The sequence below is a fragment of the Nyctereutes procyonoides genome, unplaced genomic scaffold (genome assembly GCF_905146905.1).
Source record: "Nyctereutes procyonoides isolate TBG_1078 unplaced genomic scaffold, NYPRO_anot_genome, whole genome shotgun sequence".
Classification (NCBI taxonomy): Eukaryota; Metazoa; Chordata; class Mammalia; order Carnivora; family Canidae; genus Nyctereutes; species Nyctereutes procyonoides.
Window position 1 is genome coordinate 45,390,073 of NW_026575131.1, and position 24,816 is coordinate 45,414,888.

General features: G+C 53.5%; 1 protein-coding gene across 1 annotated transcript; it reads right to left on the reverse strand.

The window, feature by feature from the left end:
* Positions 1 to 1,186: 1,186 nt before the first annotated feature.
* COLGALT1 (collagen beta(1-O)galactosyltransferase 1) lies at positions 1,187 to 22,932 on the reverse strand. Its single transcript, XM_055343934.1, has 12 exons — positions 22,613 to 22,932; positions 21,150 to 21,260; positions 19,835 to 19,952; positions 15,209 to 15,343; positions 13,852 to 14,056; positions 11,803 to 11,922; positions 6,223 to 6,299; positions 6,038 to 6,144; positions 5,707 to 5,839; positions 4,390 to 4,517; positions 3,078 to 3,284; positions 1,187 to 2,869 (listed from the first exon to the last, which is right to left on the reverse strand). The coding sequence occupies exons 1-12, from the start codon at positions 22,873 to 22,875 to the stop codon at positions 2,602 to 2,604; spliced, it is 1,872 nt and encodes a 623-aa protein (XP_055199909.1). The 5' UTR covers positions 22,876 to 22,932; the 3' UTR covers positions 1,187 to 2,601.
* Between the last annotated feature and the right edge of the window lie 1,884 nt (positions 22,933 to 24,816).

A 24,816-nucleotide genomic window follows, 5' to 3' on the forward strand; every position in this document is an offset into this window, starting at 1 on the left:
ATGGTCACTATAGGGTGAATCGTAATTCAATTGGCCACCTGCGTGTGGACCGACATGGCTGTGCAACTTTCTCCGTATGTTACAATCTCATTGGCCACGGACCCCTATAACACTGCTGTGCTTCTTAGTCTCGGGGTCCAAGTCCCTGCTCTGCTGCATGGAGTATACTTCGACCCAAGCTCGAGCTTGTAAAGAAACCCTCACGTACTTGCATCGGGGTTCGCTCCATGGTGGTTTCTCGGATTCACAATCTTGGGCACAACACTTTCTCTCTGTCAAATAAACACATAAAAACTTTTAAAAATAGTAAAATAAAGAAAATTGCTGAAAAACCGGCTGCCATGTGATTCCACGTTTATGGAATAAAAATGTGTTGCATTGGTAGGGGGTGGGGGTGGGAGGTTGCAACAGTTTATGGAACATGATCCTCTTTTAGAAAACGTGTATGTATTTGCACCATGCACATGGGCGAGACTGAAAGGTTTTTCACCAAAATGTTAATTGTTGTCTCTGAGGATAGAGGATTTAATTCTGCCTTAGCGGCATATTCTAATTCTCCCACAAGGATCACACACCACCTGTGCTCTCTTGTAAAAGGCTTGGGTTTGTACCCAAGCCTTCCAAGGCCTTAGAAATCTTGAAAACCTTTAAGTGTTGGACGAAGAACCAGGTGTGGATGAACACTTGACCCCCATCACCTGAGGTGGGACCATTCCGCGGCGCAAGCTCAGTGCTGTCCCCTGATGCCCCCAGCGGCCCAGCGTCAATTGCTCATTGGCGCCTCCCGCAGGGGCTCCGTCCCTGTCTCATGTCCCCACCCTCATGGGCGGGCTTCCTGGGGTCATCTCTTGGGACAATTCAAATCCTCATTTTGGAGTCAGTTTTCTGGAGATTCCAAAACGTAACAGCTTCTCATTCTGTCATCTAAGACCACCCTGCAGCTGACCCCCGCAGGAGACAGTGCGGTTGGCCATCTGTCCCTGGGCTATTTCAGGGAAGATTTATGGGGTGGGCCGGGTGGGACACGAGGGACTCTCACTACACACCCTCACCCCCACTCCCTCCAGGGTGGGCTCTCCTCCAGCACCTCATTTCCTCCCACATCTTGGTGGGCGGGGGATGGGGGGGGGGAGTGTGAGTGTGTAACCATGGTAAGCAGAGCAGTGGAGCAAGAAGAGAATACAGGTTTATGTGAAAATCAACCAGGAACCTTTAATAAAAAAATAAGCAGATTATCCAGGACCTGACCCAGTGAGCAGTTATCCCTAAGTGAGCAAAGCACCACTGACTGGCTCTGACATTCATTCCAGGTGGGAGGCACAGCAAGTCCTCCAGCCCCTGCAGGGGAACGTCCTGCCCAGGCCACGGGCTGTGCCCTGGTGCAGCTGAGCCCATGCAAGCCCCCCCCCCCCAACAAGAGTCCCACCAAAGGCTTGGCGGTAGGAACCCCACGGAGCAAGCAGAGCTCACACCTGAGACGCAGGCCAGGGAGGTCAAGCACACAGGGTGACAAGTCAACACGGGAGCAGGGGTGAGCACAGGAGACCCAGCCCCTGTCTTCATCCCTGGCCCCCACCAGGGGGGCAGGGTCCAGGGGAGCTTGCCTGTGGCCACATGGTCACTGGGCCCAGCTGCCCCTGGTGGGGGAAGAGCCACCCTCCCTCCTGGGTGGTGGGGGGATTTTGTCTGCACACAGCTTGGGTGACCAGGGGGCGGGGGAGTGGGGGCAGGCAGGGATCAAACTCAGCCAACCATTCTCATCCCACTGGGAGTCCATGAGGTCTGGTACACAGTAGGCGCTCAATAAACGCCTGCTGCATGGAGAAGTAAAAGACTCATCTTGGTGGCCAGCACTTAACACATGTCCCAGCACACACGTAGGTGATCCAATGCTGGCCGAGCAACTGCCATACTGCTTGGTATCACTAATGCCCGGCACACAGTAGGTGCTCTTTAGGTGTGTGGGGAAGAAACCAATTGAAGAGTGGAAAGCACCTTGCTTATCTTCACCCCCAGCACCAATCTCAGTTCCTAGCATATAGCAGGCACTCAACAAATGCTCTAAGTCAGTGAGAACTTATCTTTGTGTCACAAGTACCAGGCACATAGTGGGTGCTTCATAGGTGTTCGAAGGAATGAACGGGAAGTGTCTTGTTTATCTCAATATTCCCAGAGCCTAGAATGGTTGGTGCCCGACATACAGTAGGCATTCAATAAATACCAATGAATTAAAACAACGACTGTTTCACTAGTGCTGATTCTTGCAGGGTGGGAATCAACAAAAGCTTGATGGCTGAATCAATCCCTGACGGAGGGAGTAATTATGCATCACTCAGTGCCAAACATAGGAGCCTGGTACAGGGTGAGGACTTCAAGTGTTCGGAAGCCACTGACGGTGTCTGGGTCCCGCTGATCCCCCTGGTGCCAAGCCCTGTTCCCGGCATACAGTAGGCACTCCATGAAAGCTGCCTGCGTGCACGTGATTGCGGAGCAGAGCTGGCTGGACACCGCCTTGTGCGGACAGCCCAGGGTGGCCTGCCGGGGGTCTGCAGGATGGGGCGCGGGGGGCGCGGCAGGCCCCGGGGACACGGCCACTGGCCCTCAGAGCTCGTCACGGGCAGCGCTGTCCAGAGGGGACTGCAGCACGTCAGAGTTCTTGGCCTCACGGCTCAGCGCCTGCTGCTCCCGCATCTTCTGGGATTTGGCACGGTCCCAGTCGGTCTTGACGTGCTCATTGTTCCACACGACGGAGGTCTCCGTGTCGCTCACATACCCGTCGTCCCCAGTGTAGTGCGTGGGGTAGATGAGCAGGGGCTCCACCGAGAAGGCACGCAGGTCGCGGGGCGAGAAGTGGGCCTTGTACTCGGACCTGGGGGGAGGGAGGAGGGGCAGCGTGGGTGGGGAGGAAGAGGCAGATGGAGGGAGAAGTGGGCAGGGCAGGGGCGGGTGGAGGGGATGCATGGAGGAGGGAGGAGACAGGTAGACACATCCGTCCCCGGGGTCTGCCAGCCCCATGCTGGACAGGACAGACACACAGTGAGACCCCGGCCCGGGCGCCCACTGCAAGCCCCTCTCACACTGGGTGCTTGTCAAACATGACCGGCAGGAACTCGTCAACAGGAAGCATTTTGGAGAGAGGCTGGGCGGCCAGCAGCTTGCGGGCGCCCTGCAGGGAGATCACGTAGGCCAGCGTCCAGTAGGAGTAATCCGCCTCCACCAGGTTCCTCACACGGGGCACAGCCTTCTCCGGGTGCTCCACCTGCATCCGCTTCCGGCCCACGTAGCTGCGGGGGCAGAGTTTGGGCCCTGTCACCCTCGTCCCACCCGCTGGAGAATGCTGACTGAGCAAGTCGGAGATCGGAGATCGAGTGAGCCTCCATCAGGCCCTGGGGTGGGAGCGGGCTTGGCGGGTTTGGGGAGCAACGAGGAGGCTGGTATGGCTGCTGGACCAAGGAGGACCACAGGGGTCTGGGATGTGCAGGGAGGAGACCGAGTTTTTTCCAAGGGCACTAGGGAGCCATGGGAGAATTTGGAGCTGGGAATTTGGAGCTGGGAGAATTTGGACACTCTCTGAGGCCAGGAACGCGCTAGGAAGGAAGCTGCTCTGAATTCAGAAGACTGTGGGGCAGCTGGGCAAGGTGCAGGAATGGTGAGTAGGTAGGGATGAAGGGATATGGCTACTGTTCCTATTACTATCATGGTCCAGAGTCTGCAGCCTAGAACCTACATCAGGGCTCTGCAAATAGGAGGAGAGAGAGAGATGGTGGGAGGACAAACCAACTCACCTACAGGAGATTCCAAAAGGCTGTTCCAGAAATACGCTAGCCACATCCTACCTAGTGCTGGTCTAAGACCCAGGCTCCCTGGCAATGCCCCATACTCAGCCATGCCCCGGATCCTGGGCACACTCCCAAGCCCTGACCACACCTACCCCAGGCCACACCCCAAGATCTCCAGCCATGCACACAGGCTTCCAGGTCAAATCTCTGCCACACCCCATCTCCTACAGGACTTAGCAAGTCTCCAAGCCCTAACAAAGCCCCGTCCCCACAGGCCAGGTCCCTAGATTTCCCTGTCATCCTCACAGATTTCCCTGTCACATCCTCACTGTGGCCCTGCCCCCCAGGCCTTAAGTCAAGCCCTGACTGCTCTCAGATCCAGGGACCACAGGGCCCCTCACACAGGCCACACCCGAGTCCCCTTTAGCCACAACCCCAAGAGCTGACTAGCCTATTAACTTGCAAAGGTCCTCATGCCTACAGGCTCTGGGCCACACTTCTAAGCTCCAGGCTCCAGCTTCACCCTGCTCCAAACTGCACCCCTGAGCCCCGGCCCCACCCCAGCACCACCCAGGTGCAGATCACACTACCAGCCCTGCCCCAGACTCACATGAGGTCCCAGTCGAGACCCTCCCGCTCCACGTCCCGCATGAGGTTCAGCAGGCGTCTCTTGAAAAAGATCTCAAAGCGCAGGTCATCCTCGAAGACCAGTGACTTCTGCAGCCCGCGGTCCACGACCTGAGGGGGGTGCCCTGCCCACATCACATGGAGGCCAAGGCCAGACCTGACCCTGACATCAGCTCTGCTTAGGCCTGGGCAGCAGGAGAGAAGCAGACACAAGCCCTCCTCGCCACCTACTGGATCCACCTCTTGGCCATTGGCTCCTCTCACACGTGGCAACAGGTGCCCTGGCCTTGGCCTTGCCTGAGCTGCTCCTTCCCACCCCAGGGCCTGTGCCTGTGCTGACACAAAGCACCCCTTGTCATGGCAGCAGGCAAGCACCCAGCCTTCAGGCCTCAGCTCAGATGTCACCCTCCCCAACCACTGGCCAAAGCTGTCAGCTGAGGACAATTCATGGCCCTGCTGCGGGTGCATCACACTTGGTTTATTGTGGTTTGCCATCAGTCTCCCCACTTCCCTGGGCTGTGAGCCCCCTGCAGGGGTATGCATCTGTCTTAGGGGTTGTCACGTTTCCAGCACCAGCACTAGGCCAAATGCACAGTAGGTGCTTGGGTGCTCCCTGAATGCACTTGAGAGTCCTCAAGACTGAGGAGGGTGACTGTCATCTGCAACAACAGGGACCCTCCTTACAGAGCTTACCCCTCTACGAGGTAGGGCTGGACTTGACACCAAGTCCTGGCCCCCTGAACACAGTAACCTCTGCCCCACACCCTCTATGACGAATCTCACTCAGGGAAAGAACACCCGTCACCTCAAATGCCTAAATGCCCTATCTGGCCTCATGCTCCATGGTTCCAGGTTTGAATCTCAGTCCCCACCTATCACAGCCCTCCCTTCTGAGGGTGGCTGGCAAGCCCCTGGCATGGGGTTAGCATTGCTTACTGTCCCCATGGCCATTACTCCTAATGGTTGAGCACAGAGTCCGGGTTCCAAAGACATGTGACAGCAGTTGGGTGGGAAGAGGCCCTGCTTGGGAGTCCTGGGCCTGAGACCCCACCTTTTTCAGGAGTCAGGCTCATCCCACCCTCCCTCCCTAGTCTGCTTCCCCATCCGCATAATGAAAGGACAGCAGCTGCCCCAGCCAGGGTGCAGGTAACATGCAGGTGAAGCGTTCTCTAAAGACAGGCCCTGCGTCCTGCTGAAGTCTCAGGGTCCTGCAGGGGGCGCCCGTGAGTCCCTCCCTGAGTGGCCAGTGCGGGGACCGCCCAGTGCGGGGACCGGCCCTGCCCTCCCCTGCCAGACCTACCTCCTTCCAGATGTTATAGTGGCTGAGGAAGCAGCCCAGCTCGCCCTTGGTGAGCGGCCGCCCGTGGTAGGGGTCCCGGTAGCCGGGCAGCATCTGGATGCCCAGCGCCTCCACCTGGCTGGTGTTCATGGCTCTGGAGGTGGGGGAGGCAGGTCAGAGGAAGACCCAATGGGCTTGCTCTGCCACCATTAGTGCGCCCCTCTCTCTTCCACCGTTAGTACCTCTCCTGGACCCACAAGGCCGGGGCTGCCAGGGCATGGTCTACACCCCTGTACGGACCTGCTCCCCGCTGGCCCCCCATGCTTCAACCCGGGGAGAGGGGGAAACGTACTTGCCATCTACGGCCTCTACCAGCCGGCACTCGATCTCCTGCTCCTGCAGCGCCCGCAGCATGCGCTCCCGCCGATCCTGCCGCCGCTTCAGGTTGATCATGAAGACCTGCAGCCAGAAGCTCTGGTAGGACCCTCCGGACGCGTCCCCGCCCCGCCCCCACCCGCCAGGGAAGGCCCAGCTCACCTCGTCGAAGCCCATCTTATCAGGTGTCTTGGTGGGCACCGAGATGAACTTGGAGGGCTCCGCTGGTGGGTGCTTCACTGTGGGCCAGACAGTGCCAAGGGGTCAGTGGAGACACTGGGGGAGGAGGAGGAACAACGTCCCCTCCCCAACCTCTCCAGGAACCATTACCCTAAGCTCCTTGGCCTGGCATCGGAGACTGTGCCTGACACCGCTCCGCTCACAATGTTGGTGCTGGCCTCTTTACCCCCCACCTACTCACCCTGGCTGTTGACACTGCCCCAAATGCACCCCTTCCTACCTCAGGACCTTTGCACATGCTTGGCCTTGGCCCAAAACACCTTTCCTTTCTCCTCTCCTTTCCCTGACCTCCCAACTAAGATGCCCTCTTGAGTTGGAGCAGGGTACCTTATCCTAGCTCCCACAGCACCTGACCTTTGATCATCAAATCCCAATCCTGCAGCCCTACCTCCCTGGCTTCCTGTCTGTCTCCCATGAACCCCATAGGACAGACACCAGGTCTGCCCACTCATACTGAGTCCCCAGTGCCCAGTGCTTGGTACACAGCAGGCACTCAATAATTATTCATAGAATGAACAAAGGAATGGTGGCAAGCTGTGTGACCTTGACCTGTCGGGGCCTTGGCTTTCCTCGTCTATAAAATGGGACTCCTATTTTATTTTATTTTGTTTTGTTTTTCTATTTCATTTCATTACAGATTTATTTTATTTATTTAATTTTTTTAAGATTTTATTTTATTTATTCATAGATAGAGAGAGAAAGAGGCAGACACAGGCAGAGGGAGAAGCAGGCGCCACACAGAGAGCCTGATGTGGGACTCGATCCCGGGTCTCCAGGATCACGCCCTGGGCTGCAGGCGGCGCTAAACCGCTGCGCCACCGGGGCTGCCCTACAGATTAATTTCAGAGAAAGAGTCCACAAGCAGGAGGAGGGGCAGAGGGAGAGAGAATCTCAAGCAGACTCTGCAGCACTGAGCCTGACATGGGGCTCAATCTCAGGACCTTGAGATCAAGACCTGAACCAAAACCAAGAGTCAGATGTTCAACCGACTGAGGCACCCAGGCACCCCAGGGCTCCTAATTTTAAAAACCTCCTCCTCACAGAGGCTTCAGGAAAATATGTTGTAAAATGACACACATTATGGGTTGAACTGTGTCCTCCCCAGCATGTTAGCATCTCAACCCTCAGTACCTCAAGATGTGGCCTTATTTGGAAATAAGGTCTTTATAGAGATAATCAGATTAAAATAGTGACTGGGATCCTCATAAAAATGAGAAATTTGGATACAGCCATGCACACAGAGGGACGACCACAGAGACATACAAGGGAAAGGTGACCACGCGACTGGAGTGGCATGTCTACCAGCCAAGGAATGGCAAGAATCTCAGAGTGGTTATGATCACTGCCCTTCCAGCTGCTGTGAACAATGCTCAGACCAGACCACGTCCCCAGAGCCCCAACTTGGCACATCCCTGGTGGCCTCCCTCAGCATGACCAGATCCTTGGATGGATATGAGGCCGGGGTGGCTTCTGCATGCCCACCGCCTGACCCACAGGGGCCCAGCCTGACAGTGAGTATGGCATCTACCCCATCAAGAATAAAGGCCCTAGGGATCCCTGGGTGGCGCAGCGGTTTGGCGCCTGCCTTTGGCCCAGGGCGCGATCCTGGAGACCCGGGATCGAATCCCACGTCGGGCTCCCGGTGCATGGAGCCTGCTTCTCCCTCTGCCTGTGTCTCTGCCTCTCTCTCTCTCTCTCTCTGTGTGACTATCATAAAAAAAAAAAAAAAAAAAAAGAATAAAGGCCCTATATGAGCCTAAGGGACAGACAAAGCACCCCCCCCCCCCCCCGTCTGGGACAGGCCTAGGCAAGGCCCAAAGCCAACCTGGGCCCCCTAGGGACACTGCATCCCAGGCTTTCCTCCTGCCCAGGGCTCTTCACAGCTCTGGCTACTCCCCATCCTCTTTGGGGAGCCTGGAGACCAAGAGCCAGATGTTGGGATCTGAGGACCTGGGTCCAAACTCCAGGTGTTGTTTCCCTTTTCCCGAGGGCCTGCCCCTCCACTGGGGGGTGTGGAGGCAACAAGGCCTGCCTGTGGGATGGAGGGTCTCCTCACTCTTTGGCATCAGTTCTGTGAAAACGGAGCACACCAGACATCCAGAAGGAACAAAGCAATTTAGCCTTTCCAGAAAGTCACATCACAGTGGTTATAAAAACCTAACACCTCCAGGCCCATCATGGGGTGAATAACCAAACTTGCCCAAAGAAAAATCTGGCTTTGTCCCCCAGCTTCTGAGAGGTGGAAGTCCTCTGAACATCCTGCCTAATAAGACGATCTTTGTTTCCCTGAGGCCTGGAGTGGTCTATGCCAAAAGTGTGATTTAGGGCAGGAGGGTTGGATCACGTGGAATCAGCTCGCCCTCTGCAGGGGCTAGAGACGGAGGTCACCCATGTGGTAATCAGCCAGCTCCATGTGGGTGAGCCCCAGTAAAAACCATGGACACCAAGGTTCAGGGAGCATCTCCATATGGTAGTACACCCTGCATATTGTCACACAGCAGTGCTACAAGTGAAAGCTGTCCACACGACTCCACAGAGAGGGGACAACCGGAAGTTCCATGCTTGGAACTCTGCTGGGTACCACCCCAGATACCTCTTCCCTTTGCCGATTATCATCGGTGTCCTTTTGCTTGTAGTAAACAGTAACTGGGAGTGTAATGGCTTCCAGGGAGTCCTGTGTCCTTCTAGTGAATTATCAAACCCCTAGTCTGGTCTTGGGGGCCCCATGACCTTGCAGCTGTTGTAAGAAGTGAGAGCAATCCTGTGGATATTTCCTTACTTGGCACCCATGGATGCATGTCTGGAACTCCCTCACACGCATGCTTGGGAAACTCATAGCAACCCTGGGACAGTGGGAAACACCCTGTATCCCTCATGAGAAGACTTGTAAGTGACGTGTGATGCAGCCAAGACTGGATAAATCTGTGGTTAAACATCTACGTGTAACACTATGTGGCAAGGTGAGGAACAAGCCACAGCTGGCACTGGTGGGACACTGAGCAGAAGACATGGCACTTGAGAGAGGCATGCTGGGCGATTCCACTCATAGAAGAACAAGACAGCTACAACCCATCGGCCGATGAAACTGGGGTGGCGGGAGGGCCAGGGTGAAGTCCAGGGCCTGGCCTGGTGACAGGATATAAAAAAATCATCATACCACATGCACATCACCCATTCCCACGGTGTGTGCTAACACTCATCAATCAGGATTTATACCAAGCAAGGTATATGGGGCCGATAAGGAAAGATGTCCCACTGTGCATGAGCAGAGGGAAGGAAGCAGGCCGTAGGATTCCCCATTCACAGAAAACCTTACTGAGACTTTCTGCAGGCCTGAAATTTCATCGTAAGACAGACTTTTGAATGCATGAAAAAAATCACAGGCACAGACCAGGTCCAGGTATCCACATAATGGATGGAAAGAAAATGTCTCCACTCAAACCAGAAGGAAAGATTTACACAAATATCTGAATCTTCCAGACCCTCCTTCTGTATGTTCTATATACTTTGCTTGGGCCCTAGAGACACAGGAAAATATTCACCCCTCTGGTGACTTCAGTTTCTGACAATAGTGTGAATGGTTTCCTGACCAGAAACGCATGAGAAACTTTAAACTAGGAAAACTAGGGATGCCTGGGTGGCTCAGTCAGTTGAGTGTCTGATTCTTGATTTCGGTTCAGGTCATGTTCTCATGAGAGCTCCACGCTGGGCTCTGCTGGGTGTGGAGCCTGCTTAAGATTCTCTCTCCCTCTCCCTCTGCATTGCCTCTGTTCATATGCATGCTTTCTCTCTCTTGAAATATAAAAAATAATAAAAATTAAAATAATAAATAATATAATAAACTAGGAAAACTATGGCAGCCTCAGAGACATTTCTCAGGGGCCAGTTCCTGCTCGAGTTGGTAACAAGTAGAGACCTGCCTCTGTGACTGCAGCCTGGTGAGGCTGCTGGACCAGGTCTGGGCATCTGTGTGTGACAAACACTCGAGTATTGCAGGGGTCCATACCCTGGTGACCCTGCAGCCTCCAAGTATTACCTCAAAATACCCAAGTCTCTCAAAACAAAGAGGGCAGGTGCTGTTCCATCCTCAGCCACCAGGGGGTGCCATAAGCAGAACTTTCTAGAGCTAGGTTTAAGAGTGGGAAAGGAGCTCCAGGGCAGGGCTCCTCCCAGTCTGTGCAGTGGGAGGAATGGCCATGCTGCCTCAGGGGCCTTCTGGGGGATGTGTGTTGCCCGCACAGGGTGCGGCCCTCATGGAAGTAGGTATCATATCACTGGGTGGTTGCTCTGGAGCTCCCCAGCTGGGGCAGGAGTCCCCTCCTCAACCTTGATGGCAGCTCAGCCCTGTATGCTTGTCTGATCTCAGGTGCCCACTAGAGGGACAGCTAGTTTAACAGTTTATGGATTTATTTGTCTATATATTAAAAAGATATGAGCTTGCAACTACGGTAAAAATATCTAGTTTCCTTTTTTAAATAAATGTATTCAAGCGGGGGAGCCTGGGTGGCTCAGTAGGTTGAGCATCTGCCTTCGGCTTAGGTCATGGTCTCAGGGTCCTAGGATTGAGTCCTACACTGGGCTCCCTGCTCGGCATGGGGAATCTGCTTCTCCCTCTCCCTCTGCTCTCCCACTCCTCACTCACTCTCTCTCTCAAATAAATAAATAAAATCTTTTTTAAAAAATGTGTTCAAGAGGGATCCCTGGGTGGCGCAGCGGTTTGGCGCCTGCCTTTGGCCCAGGGTGCGATCCTGGAGACCCGGGATCGAATCCCACATCGGGCTTCCGGTGCATGGAGCCTGCTTCTCCCTCTGCCTGTGTCTCTGCCTCTCTCTCTCTCTCTGCGACTATCATAAATTAAAAAAAAAAAAATGTGTTCAAGATGAAAAAAAAAGTGTGCTTGAGATAAATATTAAATAATGGTGGGTCTGGGGTTTGGTAGAGGCATGGATGAAAAAAAGCCCAAAATAGGGAGGTGTCCCAGACATGCCATGCACATAAAGGTCCATCGGCGGAAACCTGCTGCCCCTCTGCTCCTGCACCCTCTGTGGCTCCCAACTGCCCTTGGGAAAAAGGCCTGTCTCTCAGCTTGGGTGTCCAAGGCCCCTGCGCTGGCCCTGCCTGCCAGCTCTGCCCCCTTTACCTCCTTTATTGTCTGCCCCTTTATTTCCCTGTTCTCTGAACTGTTCTCTGAGCTCACGTCCCCTCCAGCCTTTACATGTGCTGCTCCCTGCAGCTGTGATCCTCTTCCTGGCTAACTCCTCCCCCCTACTGCATCTTAATGTCACCTCTTCCCAGAAGGCCATCCTGACAGCTCTCAGGATGCTGTGCACAGCTGCTTGCAAGCTAGTAAGAGCTGGAACAACCATCCACCTTCTTCATGCCAGACTCCCAGTAAAGGGACTGGCATGCAGCAGACACCCAATCAGTGCTCAGGGGATGGATGAAAGGTAGTAGAGACAGGGAGGTGACTTAACCCTCCCAGATTGGCGCAGGTGGACTTACCCATGACCTCCAGCTGCACATGCATGAAGCTCTCAGCCTCATCCTGGAGGGTGCTGTGCGCCCGCAGTGGCACCGGCAGGAAGCCATACACCTCCTTGTTGCAGACGTACATCTGGACCTCTGGGGCCAAGGAAACAACAATCCAAAGTGAAAACGTTCCGAGGCAGCAGTGGCCCCCGTGACCAGCTGCACCGCCCAGCAGGGGGTTGGAACCTAAGCAGGTCCCCCTGTTCCCAGCAGGCAGCAGAGACTCCTCAGCTCTCCAGCTGGGACCGGGACCCAGTAGGGGTTCACACTGCCAGGCAAGCCCCGGGGGAAAGCTCCAGAGCTGTTAACGAGCGTCTTGCACGGCTTCTGTCTCCATCCCTATGGGGTTCTGTGACACAGCAAACCGCAAAACAGCGGGTGGGCCGCACAGATGCATAGTTAGGCCCAAACAGGAGAGGCAGCTGAACAAGACAGTAGTGTTGGTACCTCCATCTGCATTTGCTCTTTTCAGAGTGGTTTACATTTTTCTGTCTTTTTTTTTTTTTAAGTATAAAACCCAATGAAAATGATTTTCACTTGAACTGGTTAACTTTTTCTGCAGAAGACCAGATGGTCAATATTTACACTTGTGGGCCAGACGGTTCTGTCTCAATGACTCAGATTCTGCTGGAACACAGAAGCAGCCAGAAATGAGGCTTAAGTGAATGGGCGTGGCTGTGTGCCGATGAAACTTTATTTATAGGCACTGAAATTTGAATTTTATACAATCTTCATATCATAAAATATTATTCTTCATTTCTTTTCCCCATTCAGATGACCAAATATAGACTTCTTGAGTATATTTGGTCTTTGTCCACAGTTCCAGGCTCACAGTTTCTAAAACCCTTGGAATTTCCCAGAGAGCTTAAAGGTATCTCTTAGGTTAACACGTGACTTTTGGAAAGCACTTACAGGGGACCTCCCCACTACCAGCCACACACACATACCGGTTGCCAGGAAGATCAACCATGAATAGAGTGGCAGGGTGAGGAGCTAGAGGATGAATCACCAAAAACCAATGATTCAATCCATCATGTCTATATAATGAACCCTCCGTAAAAACCCAAAAGGATGGAGTTTAGAGGGCTTCCAGGTTGCTGAACAAGTGAAGATGTGGGGAGAGCAGCACACCTGGAGCGGGTGAGAAAGCTCTGTGCCCCTTCCCACATACCTCGCCCTCAGCATCTCTTCACCTGGCTGCTCCGGAGTTATATACTTTTATAACAGACCAGTCATCTAGTAAGTAAGTGCGTTTCCTGAATTCTGTGAGCTGCTCTAGCAAGTTAATGGAACCCAAGAGAGTGTTCTTGGGAGTCTCTGATTTGTAGCCAGGTGGCCAGAAGCACGGTGAGAACATGGATTTGTGGCCAGCAACTGAAGTTAGGCTGAGGGGCAGTCTGGTAGGATTGAGAACCTCAACCTATGGGATATGATATGATCTCTGCAAAGACAGGGTCAGAATTGAGTTGAATGGTAGGACACCCTGCTTGTCCTACAGACAATTGCTTGTTGGTGTGGTGGTATGGGGAAGTCCTCCCCCTCCCCTAAACACATGATAGAATTAGGTCCAGGAACCCAAAAGACATTTTTAGCTTGTGGCTAAAGGAAAACAGATGGTTGACTGGATTTGGTCCATGGGGCATAGTTTGCTGAACCATGGTTTAAAAAAACATGACAGGTCAGTTTTTGCTGGCTGTGTTCTCTTTCTCTTTAAGATATTTTTTCCCTAATTATACAATTAGGGAACAATTATGCTCAACTAGAAAGCACAGGAGAATATCGAGATGGAAATAATCTTCAATAAAGAGGTCTTAAAGATATGGGGAGTGAAGTGACCCAGTGAAGCCAGGGCTGGAGAGAAAGCGAGCCCTTGGGAACATCACCTGAGCACCTGGATAGAGCCACACCTGAAGCCATCCTGCACCCTGCAGTTCTTGTTCTGTGACCCTTCTGTGGGCTCCGACACTGGTCCCAGAGAACCAGACAGATGCCCCTGTGCTGGCAAAGTCCCTGTGGGCTCACCTGCTTGCTTGCAGGAGAAGGCAAAAACGATGATGTCATCAAAGGACCAGGTGTAGTCAGGGTGAGGAGGGTAGAATGCCAAGTTCCTGGATGCTGCCTTCCGCAGGTCAATCAGGAAGGTCGAGTGCACCATGGGGACTGCAAAGCAGCCCCGGCGGTCCCGCTTCCGAATGGGGATGTAGGCAGGTGTGCGCTTGTAGTAGCCCTGTGGGGAGGAGGGCAGAGTTCTATATGGGGGTCCCCAGAGATTAAAGCTGGAGGCCTGGGACAAGGGGAGGCATGGAATACCTGGAGAGCAAGACTCGGATGCCAGCCTCTGGCTGTGCCGAGCATTCCCTGAGTGCGGAGCTCTGGGTGCCATCAGGCATCTCCCTCCCCAGAGCCTTAGGTGGTGGGGCGGTGGGGCAGTCGGGGATGAGGGAGGGGAAGCAGTTGCGCACCTGCAGATCTAGCTCAACACCTCAGATCAGAAAGGCAGCACTTGGAGGAGGAAATCAGGAAGCTGAGAAAGGGACTGGATATGTGTGATCCCTTGATTTATACGAGATTAAACATCAGAGGTATGACTTCAAGGAACTTAGGAGGAATCTTTTAGAAAATAAGTTGTAACCATCTGAAGTTGGGCTCTCTCTTCACCATATCTTTACAAACTGGAATTATTAGAGAATAACATTTAGAACTCTATGACATATTTTTAAAAATAGAAACCACTGAGCTGTTCACTTTAAAATGGTGAGTTTTATGTTATGTGAATTGCACATCAATTAGAGAGACAGGGCGGGGTCCTGGCTCTGGCATGGCCCCTACTCCAGACCTACCCCTTTCACTCTCCCTGGTGCTGCCAGCAACCCCAGCCTGAACCCTGGGGTGGGACTTGTGGCCCAGGCTTGGCCAATCAGAACCCGACTTATTTTCTTGGCTTCAGGAATTGGCTCAGCTTTAAGATGAGACTGGACAAGGCCCAAAGTAGACTTTGGCCGAATGGTGCTGGGATCATGCCCCAGGAGTCTGAAAATGAAGCCACCCCATGGATGGAGGAAGATACAACTGTTATTTTAACACATGGATCAAGCTGTGCCTGAAGTTCTACCTGGCACCACACTTCCTAGCTGTGTGAGCTTAGGCATGTCGATTCCTTTCTCCCTGTGTTCCTGTTTCTGCCTCAGTGACTGGGAAGGGGGTGTGGAGAAGAAGGCCCAGTCACGGACTCTCCGTCAAGGAGCTATTCAAGGATTACCATGATGGTCTTGTAAAGTGCTCACCATGAGGTGGTATGATAAATTAGATTCCAGCCACACTCCCCACTTGCTGGCGCCTACCATCCCCAGGTCCCACCCTACCCCAGCAGCCCCCTGACCTGGGAAGTCATCCCACACCAGAAGTTGGAGTATGCAGCCCTCGAATCCAGCATGGGGGCCACCACCGTCTTGTTCTCAGCGATGAGGAGGCTTAGTGTGTTAGGGTTGAGGATCAGGTTGTCTGCATCCACGAACTGCAAAACACCCAATGCAGCATCAGCATAGGCCATAAGACTGACCTGGCCTGGGCCACAGCTCTGAACAGCTGGCGTGGAGGCCAGAGTCCTGGAGGGGAGAGGAGGGAGGTCTGGGGGTCTGGAGTAGTAGCTGTGGCCCTGGAAGTCACCCGGTTCCTCAACCATCCAGTTCTGCCCCTAGTGACAGACCAAGTGACGCTCCTAAAAGGAAACACACTCCATAGCAAGAGAAAGGACGGATCACCCAGCACAAAGAGACACAAATGCAGCCCAGACGTGGCACTGGCGGGATGTCGAGCATGACAGCGAGTATATCATGTGGCTCCACTTATGGAAACTTTTAAAACAGGCAATGCGGGGCACCCAGGTGGCTCAGTGGCTGAGCGTCTGGCTTTGGCTCAGGTCGTGATCCCAGGATCCTGGAATCGAGCACCATATTGGGTCGCCTGCAAGGAGCCTGCTTCTCCCTCTGCCTGTGTCTCTGCCTCTCTCATGAATAAAATATTTTAATAATAAAACAGGCAGCGCTGGTTGATGAGGACAGTTGGAGCAGAGGCCAACTCCGTGGGGAGTGGCTGGGAGGAATTCATGTTAGTTTGTCTGACATGAATTACATGCTGATAAAGAGTGTGTAAAAATCAGATCTTTATGTAAGCCTTTTGTTTTCCTTTAACGCCTTAAATGTAGAGATAATAAGATTGTGACTTGCTTGTTGCAGCATGGAATGGAATCCACCAACCCAGGAATAGGGTCGCCTTTGGGGTGGCGGAGGGGAACCTGCTGGTCCCCCCCACCCCTCAAAACTATGTGTCACCAACATTCTCCATAGAGGCCTCACCAGGATGCTCACTGTGGTGCTGTTTATCACACAGACTGGGGAACAACCCAGGAGTCCAGCAGTGGCAAACTGGCTAGAGAAATTCCGGCCACATCCCACCGCAGAGTGAGCCCAGACAGCTAGGAATCACGTCCCAGAAAATGATCGGGTAAGGGTGTTCCTGTACACTAGGGTATGAAGATACGCAGGTCACGACGCATTACAGAACTCTTAGGAGGATCTCCCAGGATGGTTTTTTTTTTTTTTAAGATTTTATTTATTTATTTACGAGAGACACACAGAGAGAGAGAGAGAGGCAGAGACACAGGCAGAGGGAGAAGCAGGCTCCCTGCAGGGAGCCTGACATGGGACTTGATTCCGGGTCTCCAGGATCACGCCCTGGGCTGAAGGCGGCGCTAAACAGCTGGGCCACTGGGGCTGCCCTCCAGGATATATTTATTTATTTTTAAATGCATCTGATCCACAGATATGCTTTGTCACCCACTCTGGCTTTTTAAAACCTTTAAATCACCTGCCACAAACAACAGCAAAAACTAGAATTCCAGCCTTCTCTGGCAGCTCCAGAATGGAATTCCCACATGGCAACCCCCGCTGCAGACTGAGGGTGGCTTGCCCCTTGGGTTAAGCCGCAGGGGTTGTTCCAGGCCCAGCCCCTGGATGGGTGGATTTTTGAATTTGCGACCTTTGAATTTATACACAATAAAAACAGCCAGAACGGTCTGGTAGTTCCTCAAAGAGTTAGACATAGAGCTACATATGACTCAGCGATTCCACTCCTAGGTATGCACCAAGATAGCTGGAAACAGGGATGCAGACCTTTGCACACCCACGTCCACACTGGCATTGGCCACAATAGCCAAATGGTGGAAGTAAAACCAAGTATGCATCAGTGGAAGAATGGATAGACAAAATGTGGTCCATCCACACAATGGAACATCACTCAGCCATAAAAAGGAACAAAGCCCTGACACATGCCACAACATGGATGAACCTCGAGGATATCATGCTGAGAGAAGCCAGACACAAAGGCCACATAGGGTATGATTCATTTATATGAAATGTCCAGAAGAGGCGCCATCTGTGTAGACACAGGAAGAAGCCTGGTGGCTGCCAGGGGCAGGGGGAGGGGGAGAAGGAGTAGATTGTTCATGGGGATGAGGTATCCTTTTGGGGTGATGGAAACGTTCTGGAACTAGATCGAGGTTGTGGTTGCACAACATAATGAATGTACTAAATGCCACTGAGTGGTTCACTTTGAAACAGTTAATTTTATGTTATGTGAATTGCACCTCAATTAGAAAACACAGAAAACCAGCCAGAAAGTGAGTCTCTCTGGGAGGTAAGATTATAAGGTTTGCTTGTTTTTTTTTTTCCCTAAGCTTCTTACTTTTTCTTGTATATTTTCTTACAAGTAACACCCACAGTGTTAGTAAAAAGAGGTCTTTTTTTTTTTTAAGAGGTCTTTTTAATAACAATTTTAAAACACTGGACAAATGACTTCACATCTCAATATGGATTTCCTGAGTCCCCAGTTACAAAAAGATACTGGTATGTCAAAAGCTGCTTTGAGTTTTGAACCAACACAAGGAATTCCACCCAAGTTTGCTGAGGGAAAAGAGTGAAAACCAGCCAGCCTCAAACCATGAAAGCAACATCCAGGGTAGCAGACAAGGAGGCCCTGTGCTAGATGGTTCCAGAAGGTCCCACCTCTACGCCTCCCTGGTTCTGAGACTCCACCAACAAGCACGCTGTCACCTCCCTCTCTAAGCCTCCACTTTCCCATCTGTAAAATGGTCTGATTAAGGCATCAGCCTACAGGGCTTTGAGGAAGAGCTTGCTCCATTCTTTCTCCTCTCTGCAGGGCTCAGGCCAGGGTCATGGGGTCTCCTAGCACCCTCACATCCAGTCCCTGAGCAGGGCCTATCCCTTCAGCCTAAGAGAAGGTATCTTCATTCTATTTGTCTTTCTCCACAGCCCTGCTCCATACTGGCCTCTACCCTGGCCTCCTGTTGTCCCCACTCCTGCCCCAACAGGTCTTGCTCCCCATGGCAGCCACAGGGCTTCTGAAAATCCTAAATCAGAACACAGTCCTCTCCTGCTCGTATACCCTCCATGGCTCCCCATTACCCTCAAAACCAAACCTCTCCCTTGGTTTGCATAGTTTGGCCGCCACCCACCACTTCAGTACCACCTCCATCATCCCTCCAGCCACACTGGCTTCCTCACTGCCCCAAGTCAATGCCTGACTGCCCCAAGCTTGCACCCTACTCTATTTCCTCTGCCTCAGACACTGGCCCTCAGCTTCCCCCGAGGGTGGCTTCCTTGTTCCTTCAGGACACTGCTAGGGTCCCCTCCTAAGACAGCCCCCCAACCTTGCTCATTCAGCACTACACTCTGATTGTGCCATCTGCTGTAGATTGAATGGTGGCCCCAAAAAAGATATGTTGAAGTCTAGATCCCTGGTACCCTGTGATGGTAATCTTAATTGGAAATAGGATCTTTGCAGATGTAACTAGGACATAGGTTAAGATGAGGTCAGACTGGAGTAAGACGGGCCCTAAAGACCTAAAGAGGAGAAGAAATAGAGACAAGTCCACGTGACCACTGAGGCAGACAAGGCCACAGGCCAAGGAATACATGGGGCCCCAGAAGCTGAAAAAAGTGAGGAAGGATCCTCCCTCAAGCCTGTGGAGGGAGCAGGGCCCAGCTGACATCTTGACTTCAGACCTCTGTCCTCCAGAACTGGGAGAAAATAAACTTCCATTGTTTGCAGCCCCCCTACCCACATCCCCAAGTGTGTGGTCCTTTGTCACAACAGCCCCAGGACACAGATCCACCACCAGATGCCCTTCCACAATCACAGTACTGGCTGCGTCTGGGTACTTCCTCACCCAGTTTCCTTTTCTGGTCACGGCCACCCTTCCTGGGACACTAGGAAGGCAGGACTCAGGCTGCACTGACTCTTCCTGCATCCTCAGGTTCTGGCATGTGGGGGGCAGGGGAGGGGCTTGTGGAGGTCTGCTAACCAAATAAGAAGATGCAGACCATGGCTCAGGGCCCAGTGCCTAGATGGAAAGGCTCTGATAGGCTATCATCGAATTCAACCTTCCTGGGGAGCTGGACCCAGCGGGAGGAGATCACGTCCAGCTCCAGGGGATGGGCTGAAGGAGCTCGCACAGGCCCATGGGCAGGTACCTTAACATGACTACACTCCAGCCTGAACCATCCCTTCCTCCAGGGGCAATGGCCAGTCCAGGAGAAGGAAGTGAAAGTCAAGCCTCAGCAGCCCAGCATTTCAGCGCACCCCCAACCCCCACTGATCCCGTCCTCTGGCTTCTCAGGAGTCACCCAGAGGATGTCATCATAGGGGAGCACAGAGGTGACAATAAAGTGACAACCCAAGTGTCCAACCATACGGAATGGCTGGGGACACAACCTGATGATTAAGAACCCCCGCAGCCCTGGATTGAACTCCAGCTCCTCTGCCAACCAGCCGAGTCGCCTCTGACAACTCACTCCACTTTTCAGAGCCTATTCTCCTCTGTAAAGGAGTTTAGGGACGGTCTCTACATCCCATTGATCCTCCTTCCCTCGGCGGCCACCCAGTCCTCCCCCACGACCTCCTCAGGGTAGCTGGCCAAGAAACTCACCAGGATGTAATCAGCCCACATGTCCCGGGCAGATTTCAAGGCTGCCTGGCGCAACTTCATGACGTGCTCATAGCGCGAGTCGGACCAGTGCTTGGGGCCCTCTTCATCCGGGTAGGACCTGCAGAGAGGCAGCTGTGATGTGGAAAGGATGGGACACTATGGCAACCCAAAGGGCTGTGGTCAGAGAGGGCTTCCTGGAGGAAGAGATATGTAGGTTGATCTGAAGGGGGGCAGAAGAGGAGAAAACTGGAGGAGGGAATTTGTGTCCTCAGTAGAGGTCATAGCATGTACAAAGGTCCAGAGCAGAGAAAGCCCAAGTCAGGGGGCAGCCCAGGTGGCTTAGTGGTTTACCATCGCCTTCAGCCCACGGCCTGATTCTGGAGACCCGGTATCAAGTCTCATGTCAGGCTCCCTGTATGGAGCCTGCTTCTCCCTCTGCTTGTGTGTGTGTGTGTGTGTGTGTGTGTGTGTGTGTGTCCACCCCCATGTCTCTCATGAATAAATAAATAAAATCTTAAAAAAGAAAAAAAGAAAAAAGCCCAGAGCACCTGCAGAATGGGAAGAAGGCTCTGGAGATGGGGCTAGGAGCCTCTTTGCTTCGCAGGGTCATTCCTGAGAGTAAGGGGAGCTGTTGGGACAGAACACACAGAAGAAAGAAGAAAACTTGGGGCCTGTCCTCCCAGACTCAGAATTTGGTCCGGACAGCAGATAGGTAAAGAAAGAAACCCTGAGAGGCATCTCGGTGGCTCAGCCAGTTAAGTGTCTGCCTTCAGCTCAGGTCATAATCCGATGGTTCTGGAATCGAGGCCCCTATCAGGCTCCCTGCTCAGCGGGGAGCTTGCTTCTCCCTCGCCCTTGTGCTCTCTCTCTCTCAAATAAATAAATAAAACCTTTTTTAAAAAAAGTCATTTACTAGAAAGAAAGACAGACAGACAGGCAGGCAGGCAGCTAGGAGCCAGGGGCCTGCATTGCCCAGAGGCTCCCGGGAAGCGAAGCAACAGAGCACTGGGGCACAGAATGAGACTGGAAACAAAGCAGAAGGCGGCCACCAGGAGGACAAGAGAGTGAGGGAACTCTAGGTGGAGGGAACTGCTGGGGCAAAGGTCCAACTGGAGGATTATGGTCCATTAAAGCTGAGGGCGGGTCTGAGAAGCCAAGGCCAGCCCTTAAGGCTGCAGAGTTGGGCTGGAGAGTCAGAGGCTGAGGGGCTGAGGTTCCGTCTCAAGACAATGAGGCGTCACAGGAGGTGTGTGAATAGGGGCGCAGCCCAGTCTTACTGGGAAGGTGGGCAGTCAGGGCAGATCCAGGAGCTCACCTGGGCTCCTCTGCCGGCCGCCACTCCACAGAATGGTACAAACTCTTTACAGCCACCAGCCATTCCCGCAGCACAGCCGATGTATTGTCCGAGTTGTGGTCTGTGGCCACCCTGCAAGTCGAGCAGGACAGTCAGTGTGAGGCGGGGGAGACTGAGGCAGGATGGGGCAGCAGTGAAGCAACATGCGCTCCACACTCTAAACTGGCCATGCCACCAGCTGATGGCCCTGGAAGATGCCTCCCCCACTCCAAGCCTGTTTCCTCATCTGTGTTCCAGATGAAGACAGGACCCACAAGCTAATTTTGGAAAAATTAACACACTAGACACTGTTAGTACCACTGAGCATCTAGGATCTTATAACCATGTTAGGTACTAAATATTGCGGTTTAATTTAAAAATGCATATATTGGGGATCCCTGAGTGGCTCAGCGGTTTAGTGCCTGCCTTTGGCCCTGAGCGTGATCCTGGAGTCCCGGGATCGAGTCTCTTGTCGGGCTCCCTGCATGGAGCCTGCTTCTCCCTCTGCCTGTGTCTCTGCCTCTCTCTCTCATGAATAAATAAATAAAATCTTTAAAATAAATAAATAAATAATAAAATGCATATATCGGATACCCCCACCCCACCTTCCTCAAGTCTGTTCTGTGAGCAACACCACCTTAATAGGGGCCTGTGGTTACTCGTTAATTCAACGAACATTTCTGAAGCACCCACTGTGTGCCTGCATCACCCAGGCTGGCCAACCTGGGATGGAGGGCGAGGGAAACTACCGAGTCCACAGGCAGATGAGAGCTGTCCCCTCAAATGAGCTGTTACTAAGTTAACAACAACAGTATCATTGATGACTAGTAATGACAACCTACTAGCAGCCGCAGCTCTGGGCACTGAGCACCAAGCCAGAGACGCCAGGCACAAGGGCTTCACGTGCATTACATTAAACGGTTAAGCTTCAGAGACCAATGCAACCGGAGTTCTACTAATGCTGCCATTTTCCAGATGAGGAAACTGAGGCAGGAGGGGGAAGTCACCAGGCAGGTGTCCCGGCTCTGCCTGCCGCGTTGCCCTACCCGTGGCCACCTGGCCCCCTAACCCACCCACGCACCCACCCGCGCTGGCCAGAGCGCAGGGAATCCGGCTCAGGCTCGGTTCAGGATCCACTGCAGCAGAAGCTGGAAAGCCAGCCCCCGCCCCCCGTTAGTGGAAGCGCAATGCGGGCCGCGGGGGCTCCGGGCTCCCCTGCTTGGGAGCTGTGGGCGCCCCAAGGGCGCTGTGAGGGTCGGTCCCAGGCGGCGGGGCAGAGCCGGGAGGGAGGCACCGGGCCCGAGCAGAGGGCCCGCGCGTCCCGCCCGCCCCGCAGACGGAAGCGAGCCGGGGACACGCGTGGGGCCGCCCAGCCCGCCCCGCCCGGGGCCGGGGCAGCAGGCGGCGCGCGGCGTGGAGCCGCCCGGGCCGGACGCCGCGCTCACCACAGCGCCGTGCGCTCCCGCGGGTGCCGCAGCCGCTCGAGGGCGCCCAGCGTGGCGGGCAGCGCGTGGGCCGCGTTGCGCGCCACCAGCGCGATGAGGACTCGCGGCGCCTGCAGCGGCGACTCGGGGCTCCAGCGCTCCTCGGGGAAGTAGGCGGCGGCGCCCGGCGGGCCCCCCGGGGGCGGCAGCGCCAGCAGAAGCAGCAGCAGCAGCACCGGGCGTGGCCGCCAGCGCCGCCGGCACGCGCGTGGGGCCGCCGCCATCGCGCCACGCGTCGCCTTTAAGCCGCTTTTCTGACGGCGGACGCGGACCGCGCCTTGAGCGAGACACGGGGCCCCGCCCTGCCGCGCGCCTTAAAGGGGAGGAGAGTGTCTGGCGCGAATCCTCCGTTTGGGCCCCGCTCTCCAGGCCCCGCCCCGGGAGGGCCTTAAAGGCTCCCAGCGCGGCTCGCCCTCCGCCCGCCGCGTCCGCAGGCGGGCCCGCCCCGAGGCCCCGCCCCCGCTCCCGCCTTAAAGGCACAGAGCGCTCCTAGTGTTCCCGGCGGACGTGATCATGGCCGTAGAGGTGTCAGAGCTTAGAAATGCCCTTCTTCCCGACACCTCCCGCCGCCTGGACCTTCGCCTCACACCGTACCGCTCCCATCTGTATAAGGCCCAGTCTGTGCCCCCAGGCGGACCTGGTTTCACAGGGATGTCCACAAGGGCTGTTGGGTATTAAGCGCGGGTGGGTCCCTGGCGTCCTGGGTTCAAATTCAACCCCCCACCGTGGGCTCGCAGTGTGAGCCTCAGTTTCTCCGTCTGTAAAACAGCGTCTTACCGACCCCGCAGGGTTGATGTTAGATGGAGCCGGATGATACTTGCAAGTGATACTTGCAAGTGCTGAGCACGCGCTCCGGAGGCAGCGTGGGGGTTTTCTTAGAAATGCTACCCGGGGGGATCCCTGGGTGGCGCAGCGGTTTGGCGCCTGCCTTTGGCCCAGGGCGCGATCCTGGAGACCCGGAATCGAGTCCCACGTCGGGCTCCCGGTGCATGGAGCCTGCTTCTCCCTCTGCCTGTGTCTTTGCCTCTCTCTCTCTCTCTGTGACTATCATAAGTAAATAAAAATTTAAAAAAAAATTAAAAAAAAAAAAAAAAGAAAGAAATGCTACCCAGGGATTGCTTCCCAAGACTCTGGCGTACTTTCCAATTGCTTGGGTTTGTGTCATTCTTAAAAATTACGTTTTAAGAAGGATGCTCGGATGTACATTTATTAATATGGTGGTCGGGAGGAGAAGAGTCAATGTTGTTCAGTAAAATTCAGGGCACGGGTAGTGTGTCCTTGAGCTCAAAGGACAGTAGGGTCTGAACCTAAGGAAAAGCTGGGCTTGACCCCAAAAGCTCCAAATCTTCCAGCTTGGCTAACAGATGGCATACTTGCCCTTCCTCCTCCCCATGCCCTTCTCCTTGTTCGTTTCATTTCTCTCCTTTGCTTCTGTTCTCCATTTTTTCTACAACAACCATTTTGCACAAGTTCAGTTTTTTTGCTGAGTATTTTGGAAACACACCTCAAATGTACTGGTTATATGACTGACTAAGGAGGTGAGGGAAGGATGTAGAGGAAAGGAATCAGGCCACCCTTGGTCACTGCGGAATCTAAGTGGGGGCACACAGGGGGCTCTGATTTTGGGGTATGTTTGAAACTTTCTGGAATAAAATGGCAAAAACAATTTTGCACTCTATGGATCTGACAAGGAAAGATCATTCATATTAAGTCAGAAAAACAGAGTGACAAGACACATCCCGTACCCTAATTAATTGACAAATGACTGGAAGATTTTAGAACCAAAAGCTAATAGTGATTTTCTCAAAGGTGGCCGGATGACAAGTTGTTGTTGCTTCAATTTTACAGTTAACATCATATCTTGGGTTAAAAAATTTAAAAAACAAACAAACAAACAAAAAAAAAAACAGCTGTATGGGGGCCATGAAGCACAAATATATCTCAGAGGTTTGAGTTGGAGGGTAAAGTCAGGAAAAGTGAAGAGAATCTTTCTATTGGGGAGGCTGAAAACTCCAGTGTGGAATGGAAGGAAACCAACTCCACAGAGTGTGCACATCCCCCTCTGAAAGCTGAACCGAGAAAGACCCTGGGGAAATCCCTCCGGAACCTACTCCGGAAGCAGCTGGAAGGCTTGTGATACAGAGAAGCTGCCAAACCCCGGGTAG